This window comes from Mauremys mutica, chromosome 7 (genome assembly GCF_020497125.1).
Source record: "Mauremys mutica isolate MM-2020 ecotype Southern chromosome 7, ASM2049712v1, whole genome shotgun sequence".
Lineage (NCBI taxonomy): Eukaryota > Metazoa > Chordata > Testudines > Geoemydidae > Mauremys > Mauremys mutica.
The window spans coordinates 88390704-88411874 of NC_059078.1; the positions used below are offsets into that span (position 1 = coordinate 88390704).

At 42.7% G+C, this 21171-nt stretch overlaps 1 protein-coding gene across 2 annotated transcripts in view; it reads left to right on the forward strand.

Moving 5' to 3' along the window:
* Nucleotides 1-21171, forward strand: part of LOC123375045 (microsomal triglyceride transfer protein-like) — a 33366-nt gene that overhangs the window by 2473 nt on the left and 9722 nt on the right. The window contains exons 2-14 of one of the 2 annotated variants that reach the window (XM_045025612.1): nt 1460-1641; nt 3838-3981; nt 5255-5362; nt 5846-5962; nt 9866-10005; nt 10687-10840; nt 13056-13213; nt 14134-14302; nt 15973-16080; nt 16209-16421; nt 17345-17559; nt 19389-19486; nt 20169-21166. In XM_045025612.1, coding sequence (XP_044881547.1) covers nt 1460-1641; nt 3838-3981; nt 5255-5362; nt 5846-5962; nt 9866-10005; nt 10687-10840; nt 13056-13213; nt 14134-14302; nt 15973-16080; nt 16209-16421; nt 17345-17559; nt 19389-19486; nt 20169-20554 — 2192 coding nt within the window. In that variant the 3' untranslated portion in view covers nt 20555-21166. Of the gene's footprint in view, nt 1-1459; nt 1642-3837; nt 3982-5254; nt 5363-5845; nt 5963-9865; nt 10006-10686; nt 10841-13055; nt 13214-14133; nt 14303-15972; nt 16081-16208; nt 16422-17344; nt 17560-19388; nt 19487-20168; nt 21167-21171 lie in introns of those variants that run through there. The other variant, XM_045025611.1, reaches the window with a different exon arrangement.

Here is a 21171-nt window from a genome sequence, read left to right on the forward strand (position 1 = left end):
GAAGTATTTTCATGAGCCCAAGGGATAAGTCATCACTGGCAGAGAAGGGAACGAACTCCATCAGAGTTTGTGAAATCAATCCCAATTCACCCTTTGATCTGATGATGGAACTGTATCAAGGAGCTTTTGATCAACCTTTTACATCCCCTCCCAGCATCCATTAGAGCCAAGGCGAGCCTCTCTTCCCAGCTGAATCTGTAGAAGCTGGGTTGATCTTCTCATCTGAAAGTCACCCTGTTCACATCAGTACAGCAGCATCCAAATATACATTTGAGGCTAGAACATCAGCAGGTGTAAATTGGGGTAGCTTCATTGAAGTTTGGGCTAATTTACACTAATTGAGGATCCAGGCCTTGAAACTCAATTTTCTGGGTTAGCTACAATAAATACTGCTAGTTCACTCTCAGTTTTAGAAGTGATTCCATTTATTTTTCTGCTCTATTGTTGATACTCTGTAAAATGGAAGACACAGGCAGATAAAGCAAATAATTTTGTTGTTGTAAAATAAAAATGTTCTTTCCCCTGCCAGTCACTTGGTTAGGCTTTACTGCAAATGACTCAAGGCAACTTTTTAAGGTGATATATATATATATCTTTCAAGCTTTCAGAGTCAGTGGAGTTGGACAGAGAGAAATCCAAATGACTGTCGGACATGGGAGTAGATTCATCCCTAGTGTCACCCCACTGGCTTCATCTGCAAATGTATATTGCTGGTATTATCATGGACATTAGAAATAGAAAAGGCCTTTTAGGTCACTTGGCCAGTGCTGGCCAGCCCTGTACTGTACATTGTTTCTAATGCTTTATGAAGTCTAGTTCTAAATATCTCCCTGGATGGCAATTCCACCATTTGGGTGATTATGCCACAGGCTACAAATCTCGAGGTCAGGAAGCATTTCTTAGTATTTAGCCTGATTTGTCTCTTTTTAAATTGAATTCATGGTGCAAGACCCATTACTGGGCTTAAGCTCTCATAATGCCATAAATCACTGGTAGTTTTTGCAGGGTTCCTCCTAAAGGCTCTTTGTATAAATCACAGTCTTTGAAACATCTACATCTGTGAGGAGTGAGTCTGTTATTGGCACTTGGTGGGGAAAAGCAGAGCAGAGACACAAGCTGTCAGAAAGCTCAGTCAAATCTAAGGGTGTGGACAAGGTCCTTTCTAATCTTTACTCCTAATTGTACCCCTTTTTTGAAGGGCCCAGGAATAGGAGTTACTAAAGGCAGAATAAGTGGAGGTTCTTTCTACCAACCTAGGCCTCAGCAGCAGGACCAGGGAGAATAAGAAAACATATGTATTAATTTCAGACAGGTTCTGATCTAAAGCCCATTGAGGTCAATGGGATTCTTTTCATTGCCACTTAACCTATCTGCTGAGATAAATTTGAATCCAAGCCATCATGGGTACTGAGGAATGTGAAAGTGTGTGCGTGGCTTCAGTTCTGGTCTCCTTTCATAGGGAACTTAGAGACACCATCTTTCCAGCCTGGAATCCTCTATCAATACCGCTACTCACTGGAGCTGCAGCTAGATTATATCTCAAGGTTGTCCTTGCAAGGAAGTTGGATGAAGGCTGAAGCTTTGGTTCAGGTGCACCTGCTCTGGAGCAATCATGCAGGGGAGCAGCTTCTCCAGATCCAGGTATGTGATGGTTTTGTCCCCTAGTACCTGCAGGCCCGAGAAAAGCTATTGGTGCTTCTAGTACCAACAGGCTATGAGGATTTCCTTTTAGTTCAAGTGGTAGAGCTACTACTGCTGGATCATCTTGGGCTCCATCGGCAACTGGTTCCTCCCATGCAAGCAGATGAAGTTTTTACTTAGGCATGCTGACTGTGGAGAAACTGGCCAGTGGCTTGTCCTTACCCAAACATTAATAAGCCAGTTTAGGGCTAAAGTGCTTGCCTGAGAGTTTCTTCACTGAATAAACACATAGCAATGCTAACTTCAGTTGGTGGGCACAGGGGACATTCAATCTCAACCATCTTCTGTTTCCAACAGAAGTGGTGTCTGTGAAGAGTCTATGAGATATGGTAAAAATAGGGCTGTCAAGTGATTTAAAAAATAATTAATAGCATGATTAAAAAAATAATCTCCATAAAAAAATTTCTTGCTGTTAATCGCATGATTAATCGCACTATTAAACAATAATAGAATACAATTTATTTAAATAATTTTGGATGTTTTCTACATTTTCAAATATATTGATTTCGATTACAACACAGAATACAAAGTGTAGAGTGCTCACTTTATATTTATTTTTATTACAAATATTTGACTGTAAAAAAAACAAAAGAAATTTTATTTTTTCAATTCACCTAATACAAGTACTGTAGTGTAATCTCTTTGTCATGAAAGTTGAATTTACAAATGTAGAATTATGTACACAAATAACTGCACTCAAAAACAAAACAATGTAAAACTTTAGAGCCTACAAGTCCCCTCAGTCCTACTTCTTGTTCAGCCAATCGCTCAGACAAACAAGTTTGTTTATATTTACGGGAGATAATGCTGCCTGCTTCTTATTTACAATGTCACTTGAAAGTGAGAACAGTTGTTCACATGGCATTGCTGTAGCTGGTCTCGCAAGATACTTACGTGTCAGATGCACTAAATATTCATATGTCCCTTCATGTTTGAACCACCATTCCAGAGGACATGCATCCATGCTGATGACAGGTTCTGCTCGATAGCGATCAAAAGCAGTGTGGACCAACACATGTTCATTTTCATCATCTGAGTCAGATGCCACCAGCAGAAGGTTGGGTTTTTTTGGTGGTTCAGGTTCTGTAGTTTCCACATCAGAGTGTTGCTCCACACCTTGTCCCTCTCAGATTTTGGAATGCACTTCAGATTCTTAAACCTTGGATCCAGTTCTGTAGCTATCTTTAGAAATCTCACATTGGTACCTTCTTTGTGTTTTGTCAAATCTGCAGTGAAAGTGTTCTTGAAACAAACAATATGTACTGAGTCATCATCTGAGACGGCCATAACATGAAATATATGGCAGAATGTGGGTAACACAGAGCAGGAGACATACAATTCTCCCCCAAGGAGTTCATTTACAAATTTCATTAATGCATGATTTTTTTTAACCAACGTCATCAGTGTGGAAGCACGTCCTCTGGAATGGTCATTGAAGCATGAAGGGGCATATGAATGTTTAGCATATCTGGCACGTAAATACCTTGCAATGCTGGCTACAAAAGTACCATGTGAATGCCTGTTCTCACTTTCAGGTGACTTTGTAAATAAGAAGCAGGGAGCATTATCTCCAATAAATGTAAACAAACTTGTTTGTCTTAGTGATTGACTGAACAAGAAGTAGGACTGAGTGGACTTGTAGGCTCTAAAGTTTTACATTGTTTTGTTTGACCGCAGTTATGTAACAAACAAATCTACTGTAAATTGCACTTTCATGATAAAGAGATTGCACTACAGTACTTGTATGAGGTGAATTGAAAAATGCTATTTCTTTTGTTTACCACTTTTACAGTGCAAATATTTGTAATAAAAAATAACTATAAAGAGAGCAGTGTACACTTTGTATTCTGTGTTGTAATTGAAATAAATATTTGAAAATATAGAAGAACATCCAACAATATTTAATAATTTTAAATTGGTAGTCTATTGTTTAGCAGTGTGATTAAAACTGCAATTAATCGTGATTAATTTTTTGAGTTAATCGCATGAGTTAATTGCGATTAATTGACAGCCCTAGTTAAAAATGCACTCTGTGGCTCCCCTCAAGTCAAATGGCCAGAGGTGCTGGGAAGTGAGACACACACACGCTCTGTGACCCATACCCACAGACCTTCCATCTGTCTTTTGTGGTTTTAGATCCAAGACCTAAAAGTCTACCATGATTCAAAACACGAGAAGATTCAGAATGTTACCGGAGACCCATCCACCGAGGTTGTGCTGGGCAAAGAGGACACCGCAGAGCTTCAGCTGCCAGTCTTCCTCCACTGGAATAATGGGAAGGTGTGTTAATAGTACCCCACCCACAGACACACAAAGAGCACCTCACATCCCTATTCAAACCCTGAGGAGTCCCTCATTTTCCCTGCTTTACATTCTTGCCACTCTCAGTATGTGGTAAGCACCACTCTTCTGGCCATGGACCCCAAGATGAAACTCTCCTCAGATGATATCAATGCTGCTGTTTAACTGGCTAGTGGGAGAGACTGTTGAGTAGCAGAAGGCTTTCCCTTTCTGGGAATAAGTGCCCTACCCCAGCCTTTCAGTGTCTGAACACCTGCCAGCCCAGACAGTTAGTCACTTCACATCATGCACTAATGGAAGGCACTCCAATATTATGGTGAGGAGGGTGCTCTGAGCACCTCTATAGAATACAATACAGCAAATGAAAGAATTTGGAAGTAGATCTCCTGCATAGCTGTGCACGGAATGACTATAGAGTCAGCCAGTGGGCTCCAGGTGTGATAGTTCTGTTGAAATAGAATAGGCTTGAGTAGTCTGGGTTAGCTGTGGTGGCTCTAGGTCAGATTTTTAGGTGGGAGAGTGTTGGTTATTGCTGCATAGAAGCTGATTACTTAAGAGAACTCTTGGAAGCTCTCCTACACCCCTCTGCTGTGACTTGTAGGTTGTTCAGGGAAGTACAGATACTCTTCCTGAAGTCCTGCTATTGCTACAAAGCCCCCTGCTCTGTCGTACATTACGCAATTGGGTGGTATACAAGAGCTGCCCCTGCACTGGTCCTACGTTTACTGTTCAGTTAACAGCTGTGGATGCGTCATAGGATTCGGATGAAGATAAAAGAATGTTATTTCGACTCAGTAGAGCAACGTTCCAGGTACCCACAGGTGGAACTGCCACTGCTTTAAGGTTTGTGCAAAGTGGAGAGGCCTCACTTTTTAAAAAGACTTTGTGGCCAAAAATGTATTGTGAAATTAAGCCCGTGCTAGTCAGGGATATCAGCTGGGTTTTTTTAAGCCTTTCAAAACAGTGTAGTCGTCACCTAGTTCTAGTACAGTGGCAGCACAATAAATGTTTCTCTCATCCCCCATGGAGTCCCTTGCCTGAGGTTCTCCTTACTGCCCCCTCATATGAAATTTTTCTCCACCTTGAACTGCCATATCAGTCTAGAAAACCCTTTTGACAGCCTGGGGAGAGGGGAATTCTCTCATTATCATGCTCATCATCATGCTATCTCCATGCCTTCATGCTGAGTTCTTGTCCCTTTCTCAGCAGTGTCCAGGATTCTCTCCTATAAATCATACATTTCTTCTCGTAGGTAGAAGGCATCTATGGAGATAGCGGAGGAAGGCCGCAGATCTTGAATCTGAAACGGGGCCTCATCAGTCTCCTCCAATTCCAGCCACATTCTGGGACAGTAACTGAGGTAGGAGCAGAATTTTTTTTTTCCCAAAGAAAAAGATGCAGGAACCTGATCTTAGTGCATCAATAAAACCACCCCTGGAGTGAGAGGGTGTTTCCCTCTCCAAACCTATTGCTCTTTTCTGCAATTGCTAATTAGTGCCAGTTACCATAATGTTTTTCATAATTTCTGTCATTATATTCATGCTCTTTTTGTGTTTACTTGCTATAATGACTTAAATGTCAAACACCCATTTGGGTGTGCAGTTGCCTGATTTTATACACTCAGTTTGTTGCAGTAACTATGCTAGGTAGAATAGGCATGTGTTTTTTGAGCCTCATTTTCAAAATATGGGCCTGTATCTGGTTCTGTGCAGATTTTCTACATAATCTGTTCAAATTGGATTGCATCATTTTTGTGTATAGTGAACTGTATTTTGTTCTGCCACAAGTTCTACTCACACATTATCATTTCATGACATGATTTCTTATATTTGTTTGGCTTCAGGAGGATGTTTCTGGGAGCTGTCAAGTCACATATGTTGTTTCCAAGGATTCCATTGTAAAGACAAAAGATCTGCAAAGCTGTACAAGGCCAAAGTTTGGATTCACCTCCGTTAACAAAGCAAGTCCATTCCTACATTGGTGGTGGTGGGTTAGAATGTTTCTGCCCCAGTCACACCCCTTTTAAATGTACTACACTTCTCCAGATCTTACCATAGGGCCAGTAACTTCAGGGAGGTCCCAAAGTGAACAGTCTCAGGTGTATTATGATCATTTCATGCTGGGGCTTAAAGAAAGCTTTGAAAAGAAAGAAAAGTTCACTTTTGAAGCCTCCTTGGGGTCTCTTCTGTCAAAGCTTGGTGGCTACTGAAGAATTAAGGCAGAATCAGATTAAATGATCATTCTGAGCCTTATGCTCAAAAGGAGCAAAGGAGACTGAATATCCAGAAATGTTTGCTAATAGTGAAATCAATTGGATTGTTGAAGTGGAAGAGTGTGACAAGAGAAGTGGCAGAAGCCCCACTGGCTGGTTTCAGGCATTCAGACCTGGCAAAATTAGGTACAAATTCTAATGATGCTAGTGGCCTTACATCTCCCTATGTCAAGAGTGATTTGACCCCTATCTTAGATTTCACTGAAAGCACTGGAATAAACTGTAGGGAACAAACCTGTACTATAGGTGACCTAATAGGAATATTTATATAAAAAAAGCCATTAAATGTAAACATGGCACATTTCCCAAAGAAATTAATGGAATTTGTCAGGACCAAATTCATGAGGACACAGGTTTGTCCAGGGTGGATGTGTGTGTGAGGATGAGGTTGAAGGCAGTGGTAGAACTTTAGGGCTTAGTCTAATAATTCCCATTGAGTTAATGGAAGTCCTGATCAGGATCAGAACTATAGTGCCGTCACTAGGCTAAGAGACAACATGGTCAAGTGTGCTGAGTGCTTGGCTAGAACTCAGGAGTCCTGAATTCCATTCCTGACTCTCCCAGAGGCCTGTAGTATGACCTCTCTGAACCTCAGTTTTCCCATCTGTAAAACAAAGCTAATGATACTGACCCACCATTGTAAAGTGTTTTGAAATCCACAGATGTAAAGCACTGTATAAGAGCCGGGTGTTATTACTCCTATAATTCACTATGTAAATTGGGTCACTGTATCTCATGTACAAACATTCACAAAGCAAACCTGGTAGTTTCCAGCAGCTCTGTTCTTCCCCTGTGACTTCCCCATTCATAAAGAATCCTCCAGATAATGACCCAGGTGCTCAGATAATGTCTCCTGAAGTTATCAGAGGTCTCTGAGTGAAGTTGAGAGCAACAGAGAGGTGATGGTGAAGTCCAGCAAGTGCTCCATTTCTTTGGAAAACAAAAGAATCTCGTGCAAGGTCACTCTGCAGCACAGCAAGGGAGCCAAGCATTTTTGGCTTGGGTTCACGCTTGATAATTTGTGCTTTTTCTCTCTTTTTTACTTGGTGAATGGCCTTGTGAATAAGCACACTAACCTAGGAGGCTTTTCCTTTCTGTGCTTTCCTTTTTCACAACAGATTGGGGGGTGGGGACAAGGGTATTGCTGGTGAAATTTGCTGAATTGACACTGCTGCAGAATGAGGCTTCTCTTTATCCACAGAAGATCCCCTCACATTGCCCCTTTAATATGATTTGGTCACACTCTGTTTTAGGAATCTATTAACACATTGTTTATAAGGGGTTACTAAACAAATAATAGATGTTACAAATGTGAGTTGTTTGCATTATAGATGGTTATAAGCACAACAGTAGAAGATGTTATAGATATTTATAAGCCATGGTTATAGTGACCTGCTAGGCTTTATAACAATCTATAACATCTGTTACTAATTCCCTGAACCATAATTCCCCCCAATTAAGGGTATCCCTTAATTGCAAGGATATTGGGGGTGAGGATGGGGGTTGTCTCTCTAGATTGTCTGAATCTTTGTGACCAGAATGAGTGTGATATGAAACAAAGATAGTAGGGAGTTACCTAGAAAGAGAGCTGAAGACAGTCAGACCTGTAGTGCTGTCAACAGAGGCTGATGGAACCCCATTCAGAATCCATTGCTATTGCCGTGTGAGGCATTCATTTCACATTTGTTTAGCTAGTGATTGCACAGAGCACTGTGTACCTCTTGATGACTAAAAGAAACAGCCAAGCCACCCAAAGCATAAGAGATGCCCTGTGTTAATACATTTTGTTATTCATCTCTGGAGACCAGGGCTCAAATATGGAGTAAGTCAAAAGTGAAATGTGTTTGGTGTGCTCAATCTAGTCCCTGGGACATGTGTCCATAGCACAAAACCACTTCACAAAATTATGCATCAAAACCCACCTTCAATGCCTTTTCTTGGGCCACTACTTGTGCAGTCCTGTGCTGCACATGAGTGATTAGAGGCTGGATGACCCCAGACAGTAATTCTTTCTCCCCTAGTCTAAAATCCCAACCGTCACTATTTTTCCCTTTAGCTAAGGCTTTGGCAATGGCAATTTGTAATACATGGAACTTTCCACTGGGTGTCACTGTTCCTCCACACTAATCTCCGCTATAGCGTGGGAACCTGACAGGAAACATCTCTTTTTAGTTTAAGTGGTCTGGTGCTGAACATGGCGCCAGGTTATATCTTGGAAGAACCACTCCTCTCATGCAGGCTGGATTTCCTCTTAGAGCCTGTTCTTCCACTCACAGAAAATTGCTGATGGGAGTCATGCAGGTTCTGGCAGCAGTGAAGAGATTAACAAGATCCTACTGCCCTAAAAGTAACTATTAACTTTGTGCTCTACAGTTAGATATAGAAAATAGAGAAGGCATTTCTTTATTTTTCCTAGATACATTTTAAGATGAATCTGGTGTTCGTAAAAGGGTAGGGTTGAGTTAACAACCTTTCTCCTCAGCCCCCAGCCTTGTTGAAGATGGCCCCACTCAGCTCCGCCAGCCCACAGTTCAGGAACTGAACTAGACTGTTCCATTCGTGGGCCCTACCCCAGACAGTTATTCCAATGCACTTGAGCTCTCAAATAAAGCATCTCCAGCTGTCCTACTCCTGTCCTCTCACAGCTCAGTCAGCCTTCCTCATTCCTTTTCTAGCTATTCCAAGCCTGTGCCACCTCCCAGCTCTTCAGTGCACTTAGCTGTAACCTGAAGCAGTCCCCTATAGTCTAGTACTAGATCCCAGCTCAGCTTAGCAAATAGACACCAGTCTTAACCTGCAACAACCACTGATATCCCTGCCTTGGATTCCTAAATAGGTCTGTCTCTGTACTTCACTTCTGATCTGACCCACCCTCTGCTGAACCACCTCTTAGTTCTGCTATTGCATCTCAATCCCAAGTCACAGTACGCCTTGTCATCAGGCCCCCCCGGGGGGGGGGCAAGTGGGGCAATTTGCCCCAGGCCCTGGGCCCCGCAGAAGCCCCGCGAGCCCTGGCCTGGCGGCGGTCCAGGTCTTCGGCGGCAGGGGGCCCTTCAGTCACTCCAGGTCTTCGGTGGCATTTCAGTGGCAGGGGGCCCTTCAGTGGTACCGAAGACGCGCAGTGACTGAAGGGCCCCCTGCCGTTGAAATGCTGCCGAAGACCCAGACCACCGCCAGAGGAGTACAAGCGCCGCAGCTCCCCCACTTTTCCCCAGGCCCCCTGAATCCTCTGGGCAGCCCTGCTTGTCATTATAGTCCTGGACTCCACACAATAATGCCAATATATGCAATGCAGGACCTCCTACTATTATAGTAATAGATGTGTCCAAGCACCTCAAGCCCCACAAACAACATCCCCTCCTAGTTCAGTCCTGGGCATCTTCCCTAATGATCAGAAAGTGTTAAAGCTGCCAAATTGTGTGGTGGTTCTGTCATGAGGTGGTTCTTTCATCCATTAGGCTCCAAGGTAAGACTTATCAAATGCATAGACACAACTTTTGTTAGAAATAAAAAGGAGAGCAAACACTGAAAGGAGAACAAGAAAGGAATAGATTGGCAAAAAGATAATGTGTTCGTTTCATTCTTTTGCAGATTTTTGGAGTTCTGTGGCAACCCACCAGCAAAAGCTTTTACTCTGTACAAGGAAGTCTCATCCAGTCAGTGCTGTCGGAGGAAAGCCACGTGGTCTCTCCAACCTTGAAGTCCTCCTTTGGCACCAAGATCACGTCAAGGTTAGTGCTGTGCTAGTTCCAGGGACTTGCATACACTGAGTAGGCTGGAATGGGATCAATGTCTGCCTACCAGAGATACCCTCCTCCCATGTGGGTTTGATGTCCTTGTTGTGTCTTGATGTGGGCCGTGGAGAGATGGTGTGAGATAAAAATTGGGCATACTGCAAAAATCATCCCAGAGGATTTACATATTCTGGCTCCTACATAAGCCCAGGGCAGGCTACAGGAGTACAAAACACACCCCAAAATTAGCTACCTTGAAGGCTCCTCCCCTCCTCTTCATTTTCCCCTTGCACCTTCTGAAATACTAAATGCCCTTCATTTACCACTAGATCCATTTCACTTCATCATAGGATACACCAGTGGTTCTCAGACTTTTGTACTGGTGACCCCTTTCACATAGCAAACCTCTGAGTGTGCCCCCCCTTATAAATTAAAAACACTTCTTTATATATTTAACACCATTATAAATGCTGGAGATGAAGCAGGGTTTGGAGTGGAGGCTGACAGCTCATGACCCCCCCACGTAATAACCTCGTGACCCCCTGAGGGGTCCCTACCCCCAGTTTGAGAACCCCTGGGATATACCATACTGATACCAGCACATGTCCTGACCAACCCCTAAGCAAAGGGAGGTTTAAAAGATGAAACCCTTCTCAACAGCCTCTCTTCTCTCATCAGACAGCAGCTTAAACTTGTGTCTTCTTCAACGCCTGGCCCTGCAGAGACTCCTGGAGAAAGCCTTCAGGAAGCTCTGGCTGGCATACTGGAAAAGCACAAGCCTATAAGCACAATTAGTGAACTCTTCAAGAGGACCTGCATGCAGTGCCCATCAGTGAGTAGCACCAAACTCTTGCAGAAGAATTCTCTTTCTAATGTGACACTTGGAAATGTAAAACAAAGTGAGATCTAGCTGGAGAAGGCCGAAGGGCCTAAGAAGTTTAAATAGAAAATCAGTACACACTGTGATGGCAAGGAAGGGCCAACAGCAGCTACACAGCCAGTATCTATCACTGTGAGCATAAACACAATGGCTCAAAAGAATTCCCTGGCTAACTTTGACCCAGGCAGTAGGTAGGGAGATTGTCCACCAAAGTCTCATGATCACAAGGGCTGCTTCATCTCATAAAGTAATGAAGTACTAGTGTAAAAACACTTTTTCTAGTGTGCCCACAGGGAGAAAAGCAACTAGAGATTCTTCCTCCAGGCAACACTTATATCAGGTATTCTTATAGTTTTCCATAGTTCCTCAGTCTGATTGGGGACCCTGCATAACATTCCAAAGTGCCGCATAAGTTTTCAAAATGTTATTGTTCATCTGCAGCACTGGAATAACAGGATCTCTGAGTAAACCCATGGAGTGTGGTAAGCCAGTCTGCTGTTATATACTCTGAAATAATACACACTCAACCATGGACATTAAAACTATTGTACTGAGAGAGGAAATATTGCCCAGGATACTGGGGCTACCCTCCATTGTTTTTGGAAGTGCGATGGGTTCTTTAATAGCACCTGAACAGTAGCCACCAGAAATGGAAAGAAGGAACCGTGGGTGAAAGTTTCACACCAAGGACAGCACCCCTAACAACGCCCATGTTAAACATGATTTGTATTCTAGTGGTGCCCAGGGGCCCCAGCTGAGATGGGGACCCCCTTTGTTCAAAGCCCAGTAAAAAGGATAGTAAGAGCCAGCCTCTGCCCCAAACAGCTTATAGTCGAAATAGACAAAACAGACAAAGAGGGGAGGGCAACAGAAGCAGGAAGTGACTTGCCCAAGGTCACACGGCAGTGTAGTGGCACAGTCAGGATCAGAATCCAGGTCTTCTGACTCCCAGTCCAGTGCACTATCCACTGAACCATGCCTTGTACAGGTTGTCTCATTAAAGTGGTCAGAGCCTTGATAGTGTTCCAAGCCCTCATTGTACCAGCTGGGGCTATTAAACTGTCACTGCACAGCATAAGTTTCCCTCTCATGTCTGCTCTTCAACACATGCTTCGCAGACCAGCCCATTTAAATGTATTTTCTCTGGTTTTGTGATTTTGTGGATGGAGCAGTTGACCTTAGCCATCAAACTTTTCAATTTCATGTCAGGTTGCATGCCAAAGGCATAGCCCTCTGCTCCATTATGAACCCACATTCCTGATTGGTCAGAGGTATTGTCTAGTTCTTTGTCAGGTGTTTGGCCTCAGTAACTAGTCCTGGAAGTTCACTGCTCACATGCTTTTCTTGAAGAGCTTTGATGATTGAAGGTCAGGCACTGAAATTATTAGCTTTTCAAGGCTGGTGCTTTAACTCCCCTGCTTGATCTTTTTCAAAGGGTGATGAGAAAACTACAGCAGGAGGACACCTGGTATCTGGGACTCCTGAGTAGGAGTAACTTGCCTTGCAAATAGAGAGGCCAAGATTCAGCTCCCACGTCTCATTCTTCACACTGTAGTTCTTCGCTTTGTAGTTTCTGCATGTCCAAAGTTGTCAAGTCCATCCATGTTCCCTGTGAAGGAACAGAGGTGTTTAGTAGCCTGGAGCCACACTTCTGTGAACTTGTCAGCCCATGTAATGTAAGTGGAGCTGAAATGGGTCAATACAGGACACTAAAGAAGGAAGGAATGCTGTTGATGCAGAAAGTAGTACTCTTCCCTCTGAGTCACTATTTAATCAGTGTCCCAGTCTGGTATTGCAAGGGGAGTGGGGGGAAATGAAGGAGAATTTGCAGCTGACAACTGAGATCTTGATTGTCTCTGGTCATTGAATATCTCATGGACTTTTTACAAGAATAAAGATATTAGTCCTGGCCAAATTCCAGCTGGACCATAATATTCTGCTGACCAAAATCCCCCTTACAGTGACATGCTTTTCTTTATTTCTGTCCTAAATATTTGGAGCTAATGTTGTTGCTAGCTGTGGAAAGGCTGCCAATGTCCATGCCATAGATGGCTGCATTTAAGGGATGGGTGAAATAATCCCTGCCTTTATACGGTGTACATTTTGTCCCATGCTATGGCAACTATATAAAATTGCCTTTATTGATAATATGAGTGTTTGTTTTCAGCTCAAAACATATCTGAGGACTCTTGGTAACAGGAGAGTCAAAATGGATGTCTCCAAGGTGTCGACAACCTGGAAATTCCACAGGTTCATCCAGATGCTGCGTGGTGCCAAGAAGAGAGATGTCCTCCAGCTGCTGAGGAAAGCTCCAGAGAAGATGGTGTAAGTAAATTCCCCAGTGACTGTCTGTCTGGAAAAGGCAGCAGCCATTCTTACAGACACCTGTGCACAGGGCAGTTTCTGGACTCATTTTAATGATTAACCACATTTCATTCAGGCAGATGTGAAAAGGGCACATTATTATTCCCAGTATCTCAAATGACCAGTCTGAAGAAGTTCAAGGGCCACTCTTTTAAGGACTTGGCCTTTTCTTACAAGGTACCATAAGGTAATTGGATGTGTTTGATGCAGATTCAGCACATTTTAGAGTAAACGCTCTGGTGAACCTTTCAGAGACACGTGCCCCATATAAACGCAGATCCCTGCTCTACATGTCCCATTCAGTAATTCCAGGACAATGTCATTTTCCACTTCCTGTGCTGAACTGTTGCATGATGTTACTGTGCGCTTTTAAAGGCTGCCGCTTTCCACCCAAAGAGGTGGTTGCATTTCAGTGCTAGGTGAAATCCATATGTGATTACATATATATGGTTCCAGTTCAGCAACTGCTGTAAATTATCTCATTTATGGATGAAAGCTTCTCTAGAAATGGTAGCTAATTATTTAGTTTTATAATTCATCCAATTGAAGCTGCAAAGGGTGTTTATATAGGTAGAATGTGAATTGAGCTGGAATTACCCTGCACACTTTTGAAAAGCCTCTGGACCAAATTTAGCCCTGATGTAAGCGGGTTCAGTTTCACTGACTTCAATGGAGGTCTGAATTTACTTCCTTATCTGGAGCCGGGGGAAACAGAAACAAGGGATCATATTCTCAGCTGGTATATATCAGTGTGGGTTCATTTGACTTTACTGGACTCTATGCCAGTTTACACGAGTTGAGGATCTGGCCCCAAGTGGTTCCATCCTCTCCATGTTCAGCTGTACATGACGCACATAATTCGCTTTCTCCTCTCATTCCAGTACCTTCTTCATTGATGCTGCAGTTGCTGCCCAGTCAACAGGTTCCTTGGCAGCTGTCTCTGAATTTCTGGATTTTAGCAACAAAGGGCAAGTGCCCCTGCTAGAACAGTTTCTCTATGCTGCAGCCTTCTCTCCTCGGCCCTCAAAAGAACTTCTGCGCCTGGTGCTAGTAAGTCAGAGGCATTTCCTCACTCCCCTTCTGCTCTTTGGTGATACGACTACTGGATTTGGGCTTCATCCTGCTCCCATTAAGTTAAGGAGAAACTCTCAGTGACTTCAGTGGAGCAAGATCAAGCCCTCACAAAGGAGAAAGATAAAACGCTAAGTATGTCCTTTGTCCATTCTAGCATTTAATGAAGCGACTTCAGCAGCAAGCCTCATGATTTTGGACAAAATGCTGCCGTGTATTAAAGGGAGCAAGTTGCCTAGGTGTATTGACTAGAACTGGTTGAAATTTTTTCAAATAAGATGGGTTTTTTCCCCCCATCAAAAATGGTATGTTTGGGAAATGAAATTTTACATGAAAAACGGACTCTCTTTTTCATTATTTTTCAATTAAAATTTTATCAAAATTATGGAAATGTAAAAGCAGCAAAGAGTCCTGTGGCACCTTATAGACTAACAGATGGATTGGAGCATGAGCTTTCGTGGGTGAATTCCCACTTCGTGGGGAGTATTCACCCATGAAAGCTCATGCTCCAATACGTCTATTAGTCTATTAGGTGCCACAGGACTCTTTGCTGCTTTTACAGATCCAGACTAACACGGCTTCCCCTCTGATATTATGGAAATGGTTATTAACATGTTAAACTTACTGAAAAACAGGTTTGATAGTCAACAAAAAAATCAATAATGCTGTTAATTAACATGTCAATAACAACTGGAAAAAAATTCAGACAATGAAAGAGTTCATTTTGATCTCAAAGTGGAAATAATTCTGAAATTGCAACATTTTTTACAAATCTCTTTTCTCTTTTTTTCAGCCAGCGTTGATGTTGACATCTCAATAACTGTACTTACACAAGGCCACAGGGAGTTGGGAGGGAGGAAAGGGAAATGAGGAATTCTGTGAAGCAACCCCTAAAACCACAGTTAGCTCTGGCAGTCTGAGAGCAGAGGGGCACTGAGAATGATCTCCTGCCACCATGTTGTTATGTAGGAAGGCAAACCTAAGCTGGAGTTGGAATTCCTTTTCACATTTCTGGAGTAACTAGTGGTCCAGGAGTGTTCCAGGTTGGACTCAGGTCAGAGCACAGCCTCATACTGTCTGCACCAGTGGAGCCTATGAGAGCTTGGAGGGAAGGTGGTTTTACACCTCTGTTGACAAAGAGACTTCCTTTGCTCAACAGTAATCCCATTATGGCCTGGGGTTGGCCTTCAAAGGGAAGCCTGTGCAGCCCTCCTCAGCTAGAGTGCTGAGACCGCATAAAGTAAAAGACGGGTTTAAACTGGAGGGAAAAGCTGGCCAGGATCTTTAGGACTCCATCCAAGACATGCAAAATCCCACCAAAAGGATTACAGTGGGGGAGGAAAATTCATTTCTGTGTCAAATCCCTCTATTTAAATTATTATTGTACATGAATACTTGAAATGGGAATAAACATTCTGAGGAAATAGGTGGCATGGCTTTATATCAGTTGGCTGATATAGACAATAAAAGCTTAATTGCCTGTTATGGAAACCAGAATATTGTGGGACTGGGCCATGAATTGCCCCCTCCCAGGCAGATGAAAGCAAGGCTAGAGAGACTTTCTCAAAAAACCCTTTGGGGTAATAACTAAAACATATTCTCTCTCTCCCCTCATGTCCTGCCTTCATTTGTTACACCCACTCTCCCAGGACAAGCTGAATGGAAAGGAGTTAGACCCTGCCATCTGGGAAACAGGGATAATTGTCATTGGCTCTCTAGTTGGCAAGCTGTGCCGGATGAAGCTGTGTGGATTGCAGGTGGGTTTCCTGACAGGATTGCTTCAGTTATTCTTTTTAGCCCTCCCCTTTTTTCCCCACAGCTGCCTGAAAATTGTATCATGCTTCTTTTTCACCCTGCTCTGTTTCTCCCTCCTCCAAATAAACAGGAAGTAGGACTTGGAATGGAAACTGTTCTGAGAAGACTAAGAGACACCAAGGAGAATTCTGAGATAATCATTTACCTGTTGTCCCTGCAGAATGCCCTGCTCCCAGAAACCATTCCTACCCTCCTGCATTATGCAGAGGAAGGGTCTGCAGGGGTCTCAGGTACCGCAGTATCTGCCCTACAAAGGTTCTCCTCTCAGCATATCACTGGTGAGGTATGGAACGAGCCTACTTAGAATCAGAGCTTTTCCTTATGCATTTAAAACACCCTTCCATGAAGCAGCCCAGGTGTCTGTGTTCCAGGAAGTGTATGAGATCTCATTCTCACCAAGTCACTTTTTAACTACCAGCATTCTCCATCTTTCTCATCTGGGAGATAATGCTTCCTTAAATTTTAGCTGCTATTCCCAGAAGTCCCTCTATCCTGCACTGAGAAGGAAATAAGTGGTGTGCTTGCATGGATGTATCCAATTAGCAGAGTCTCCTTGTGATGACTGGACTTGCTGAGACTTGTTCTGCACATTACTGGAGCTGAAATTAACTGGGAGCTAGGTAAGGTAATAATTGGAGATATACCAATCTCCTAGAACTGGAAGGGACCTCGAAAGGTCATTGAGTCCAGCCCCCTGCCTTCACTAGCAGGACCAATTTTTGCCCCAGATCCCTAAGTGGCCTCCTCAAGGATTGAACTCACAACCCTGGGTTTAACAGGCCAATGCTCAAACCACTGAGTTATCCCTCCCCCAAAGGAGGGAATGCCTATGAGCTTTGTGGCTCATAGGCATTAGCCATACCCAGGGAGCCAGAATGGAGACTCCCTTTACCCAAGTCAGTAGGAAATGTGATAGTCTTTTCAAATCTGATATAGTTCCCTGGATCTCAGCCTGTCTTTCTAACATCTAGAGGTCTCTCAACTTTCTGAGAGCGCATTTTCTCCATGCCTTGCCACCACTAGGAGAGATGCCATCTAGATTAGGAACAGGAGGCTTTGGTGATGACTATACTTCTGTTTTTTTTCCTGGAGTTGTAAATAGTAGATCTTCTGTTCAAAGCCCAGAGTGTAGTGTGAGATGCCATAATTATACATTTGGGGTTGGGAATGGTGAGAAGTAAAGTTTTAACTATATTCTGGCATTAGGTGAAAAAGGCAATGAGGAGGATTTTCCATCAGAAAAGCAGAAACTATGAAAAAACCTCTCGACTGGCTGCTGCTGAAATTCTGTTGGACAATGAGCCTTTGCCCATGGACCTCACCAATATCCTGCTGGCCACCAAAGAGCTGGAAGCAGAAATGTCAAAATTTTTACTTTCGAAAATCCAGACTAGTTTACATTCTCACCATCACCCAACCAGGTGAGTATGGAGACTAGAAAGTATTAACTGTGACTCTTAAGACCCAAATCCCTTTTTTCCCCTGTTCTTCTTTTTCCTCCCTTTCATTCTCTCCAACATTCTCTCTCTTCACTCTCATCTGTTAATCTTTCCTTTTTTGTTATTTTTCCCCTTAAGAAAACTAATTTGATATAAGTTCCCAGATTTGTTGCCTCAATCCAGTCGTATTCCATGTGTGGTTGCCAATTGAAGACAGTAAACAATATAATATGGAACACCAAAATGACAGTGTAAAAACTGTAGAAGTGTTCGGAAGCTTAATCCCAGGGTTGCAAGATATCTATAAAGTATGAGCAATGATATTAGTCTCTCCAGATTCTCAAAAAAAGCCCAGCCCAACACCTGAATGAAATGCTGAAGTTTTTGAGCTAGGCAAATAGTGATAGACTCGAGGAGCTCAATCTATTTAGCTTAACAAGAGAGAAGATTAAGGGGTGACATGATCACAGTCTGTAAGTACTTACATGAGCAACAAATATTTGATAAATGGCTTTTTAATTTAGCAGACAAAGGATAACAAGACCCAATGGCTGGAAGCTGAAGCTGGACAAATTCACACTGGAAATAAGATGTAGATTTTAACAGGGAGAGTAATTAACCACTGGAACTATTTAAGGCATGTAGGGGGTGATTCTCCCTCAGTGGCATTTTTAAAATCAAAATTGGATGTTTATGTTAAAGATACACTGTAGTTCAAACAGGAATTATTTTGGGGGAATTCTATGGCCTGTTGTACAGGAGGTCAGACTAGATGATTATAGTTGTCCCTTCTGGCCTTAGAATCTATGACATATCGCACCAATGTATTTGAATACATTTATTCAGGTAAAAAAGTTAATCCAGTTCAAAGGTATTCACGGTCTCTTCATTCATTTTCTGCAAACATTTATAACAAGCAACTTTTCATTCACAAAAATATACACAGAAAGGGAAAGTGTTGTAATGCTCCAATGAACAGATATTCACATGAGTGTTCACATAACCATCTTGAGAGCTCTTTGGGGATTTGGAAGTCATCCACTCAAGAAAGAAACAATACCATGGTCACCTACGTTACAATCACATGCTTGAATAGTAAATTAGAAATAGCCATTAATCAAAGCAGTGCTAATGGTAAATCATTTGTAAGCAATTCACAGGCCAGGATATGTTTGCACAAACCAGTTCTTAAATCATTCTGAACATACTAAATGATAAAAAAAAAAAAAAAAAAAATCAGTCAGTTTACAGATAATCCACCAATAGAAGAAGATTATGTTTACTGACCACATTGGCCAATGTGAATACTTCAGCCAGCTCTAGCACATCGCATTCTATTCTTGTAGGACTAAAACTACACCCAGACCAAGGAAACCCTGAGCTAGGAAAGGCTTTTATAGCATTTCACAACTCCACTCTGCTCCACCCTCTCTCCCTCATTTTCTTCTTCTGTCATGCTCCATGTTCTTCTGTCCCTCTCATGCTGAGGAAACAATAATTACAACCACCACTAAGGCTCAAACTTATGCATGTCATGAATAGTTGCTCATGCCATAGGGGATATTGCTGAGCTATTTTCTCCCTCCTTTGGGAGATACAAAAGAAGAGAGAGAATTATAAAGGAGCTTGTTTAAGTAAAGCTGTTTTTATGCCATTTATATTGTTCTTAACGTGTTGTTATCTCCTACCTCTCTATAAAACCTTCCAAAATGGCAGCTGACTTTTCTGAGTTTCTATTTAGATTCAGACACTAGATTTTCCTCTTTTTCTGCCCCACCCATACACACCTTTTCCTATTTTTTTTTCTCTAGGAAAGCAATGAAAGAAATTCTGAAAGATCCACAGATCAATAATTATAACTACCTCTCCAAAGCTGGCAGTTCCTCTTCTTTCTCAGGACCCTTGGCAGGTGACAACATGAACAAGATTATGTTTAAGTTCATCTCAAAAGACCAAGTGAAAGTAGCTGTAGGCAGAGCCTACTTTTGGAATCCATTGTCAAGGGGCACTGGGAGTTACAAGGGATCTCTAACTTGTGTGACTGTCCCAAATTTAACACGAGGTGGCAAGAGTCCTCTGTATGTGTCCTGAGATGTCTAAGCACATTGGTTATTTCTCCATTAGCTCTAGTTGCATGTACTTTAAAAGCAGTGGGGAAGGACAGGCGATGGAAGGATATGTGAGGGAAAGAAACTGCTGTGGTAGGACCACCACAATCCTAAAGCTAGCTCTACATGTAGAGAGTAAAATGACTCCTTTATGGAATGAGGCACAACATCAGTCAGACATGGTCACACATTAGCAGAGCCATTGTTCTTGATTCTTTACAAAGTGTATCAGTGCCACTCTGAAGCTGGCTGTGTGGAGTGATGTCAGACACACGCCATCATCCAAATACATGTTTCTGACATACTGCTTGTCAAAGGGCACCCCCATCCTGGAGCACCCTCCTGTAACAGCCACAGCATGCCAAGTATGCCTGTCTCCGTTTCCCCTTTCAGAGGCCCCGGTAACTCCACTTCAGGTTCGCTAAATAATACCCCTACCACACCCCGGGTATATAGTCCTTAACACCCCATTCTTCCCAGCAGGCCACCTCCCACACCACTTTCTTTGTTGGGAGTCTTTCCATGCGGTACTCCAGTGTCTTCCACCACACCGAGGCTCCTTGTCAGGCCTCTTCTGTCTCTCTGCCAGGACACCCACACCAGCCGAGTTTGGGGAGTCAGCTGACCAATCACAGGTGCATTGGCCTCTTCCTCTTAAAGAACCAGTGCCACCATGTGGTACTTCTTCCCACACACTTTGTACAAACACTGATCATGCCAGTATCACAGGTCTCCCAGAATCTGCTACCACAAAAGATGAGCCAAATCTAGGACCGAAACCTGTGGTAGATCGCTTGTGTGATAGAACACTGCTGCTATTGCTAGGCCAAGAGACTAGCTCTATTCCTGATTATTTCTTAATTCATTAGAGTATTTTAATAAGCTTTTCAAAGGGGCAGATCCTTAGCTGATGGCTATGACAATTTACACAACCTTTATCACCTGCCCAAATATTTTTATCCCCATTTTAGGGCTAATCTTCTGATTATTATAAGTTTGGACGGAGATGAAATTCCCTCATTTCAGCTTCTTGATCAGATTGTTTGTTAGTGTATGGAACAGTGCTGTTCATCTACCATTGCCTGGAAGGGAAGAGCTATTGAATATAATATGATCTGAATGGGGTTAGTACTTACCAAAAGGCCTCTAGCCTCTTGTCTGATTTACCCAGAAACCCAACAGGAAATATAGCAAAGTAATGTTTCCTGCACCCCCATCAGAGCTCTTCTGTACTTTGAGTTATAATTCCACTGAAATTGACACCTTGAACACAGGAGACCACACTGGACTCCTCTGCATTCCTATGGCAGAATCCTCAGATCTTCCCATTATATTATATGGTAGGCCACCAAGTTCTTTATTTTCCAGTGAGATAGTTGCAACGTGTCCCTCCCCTCAGCCGTTATTGGAATGTTTTAAAAATGAATGTGTAACATTTTGCCAGTGATGACTGCTGTGCAGCTCTACTTGCTGGTGTCTCTTTCTG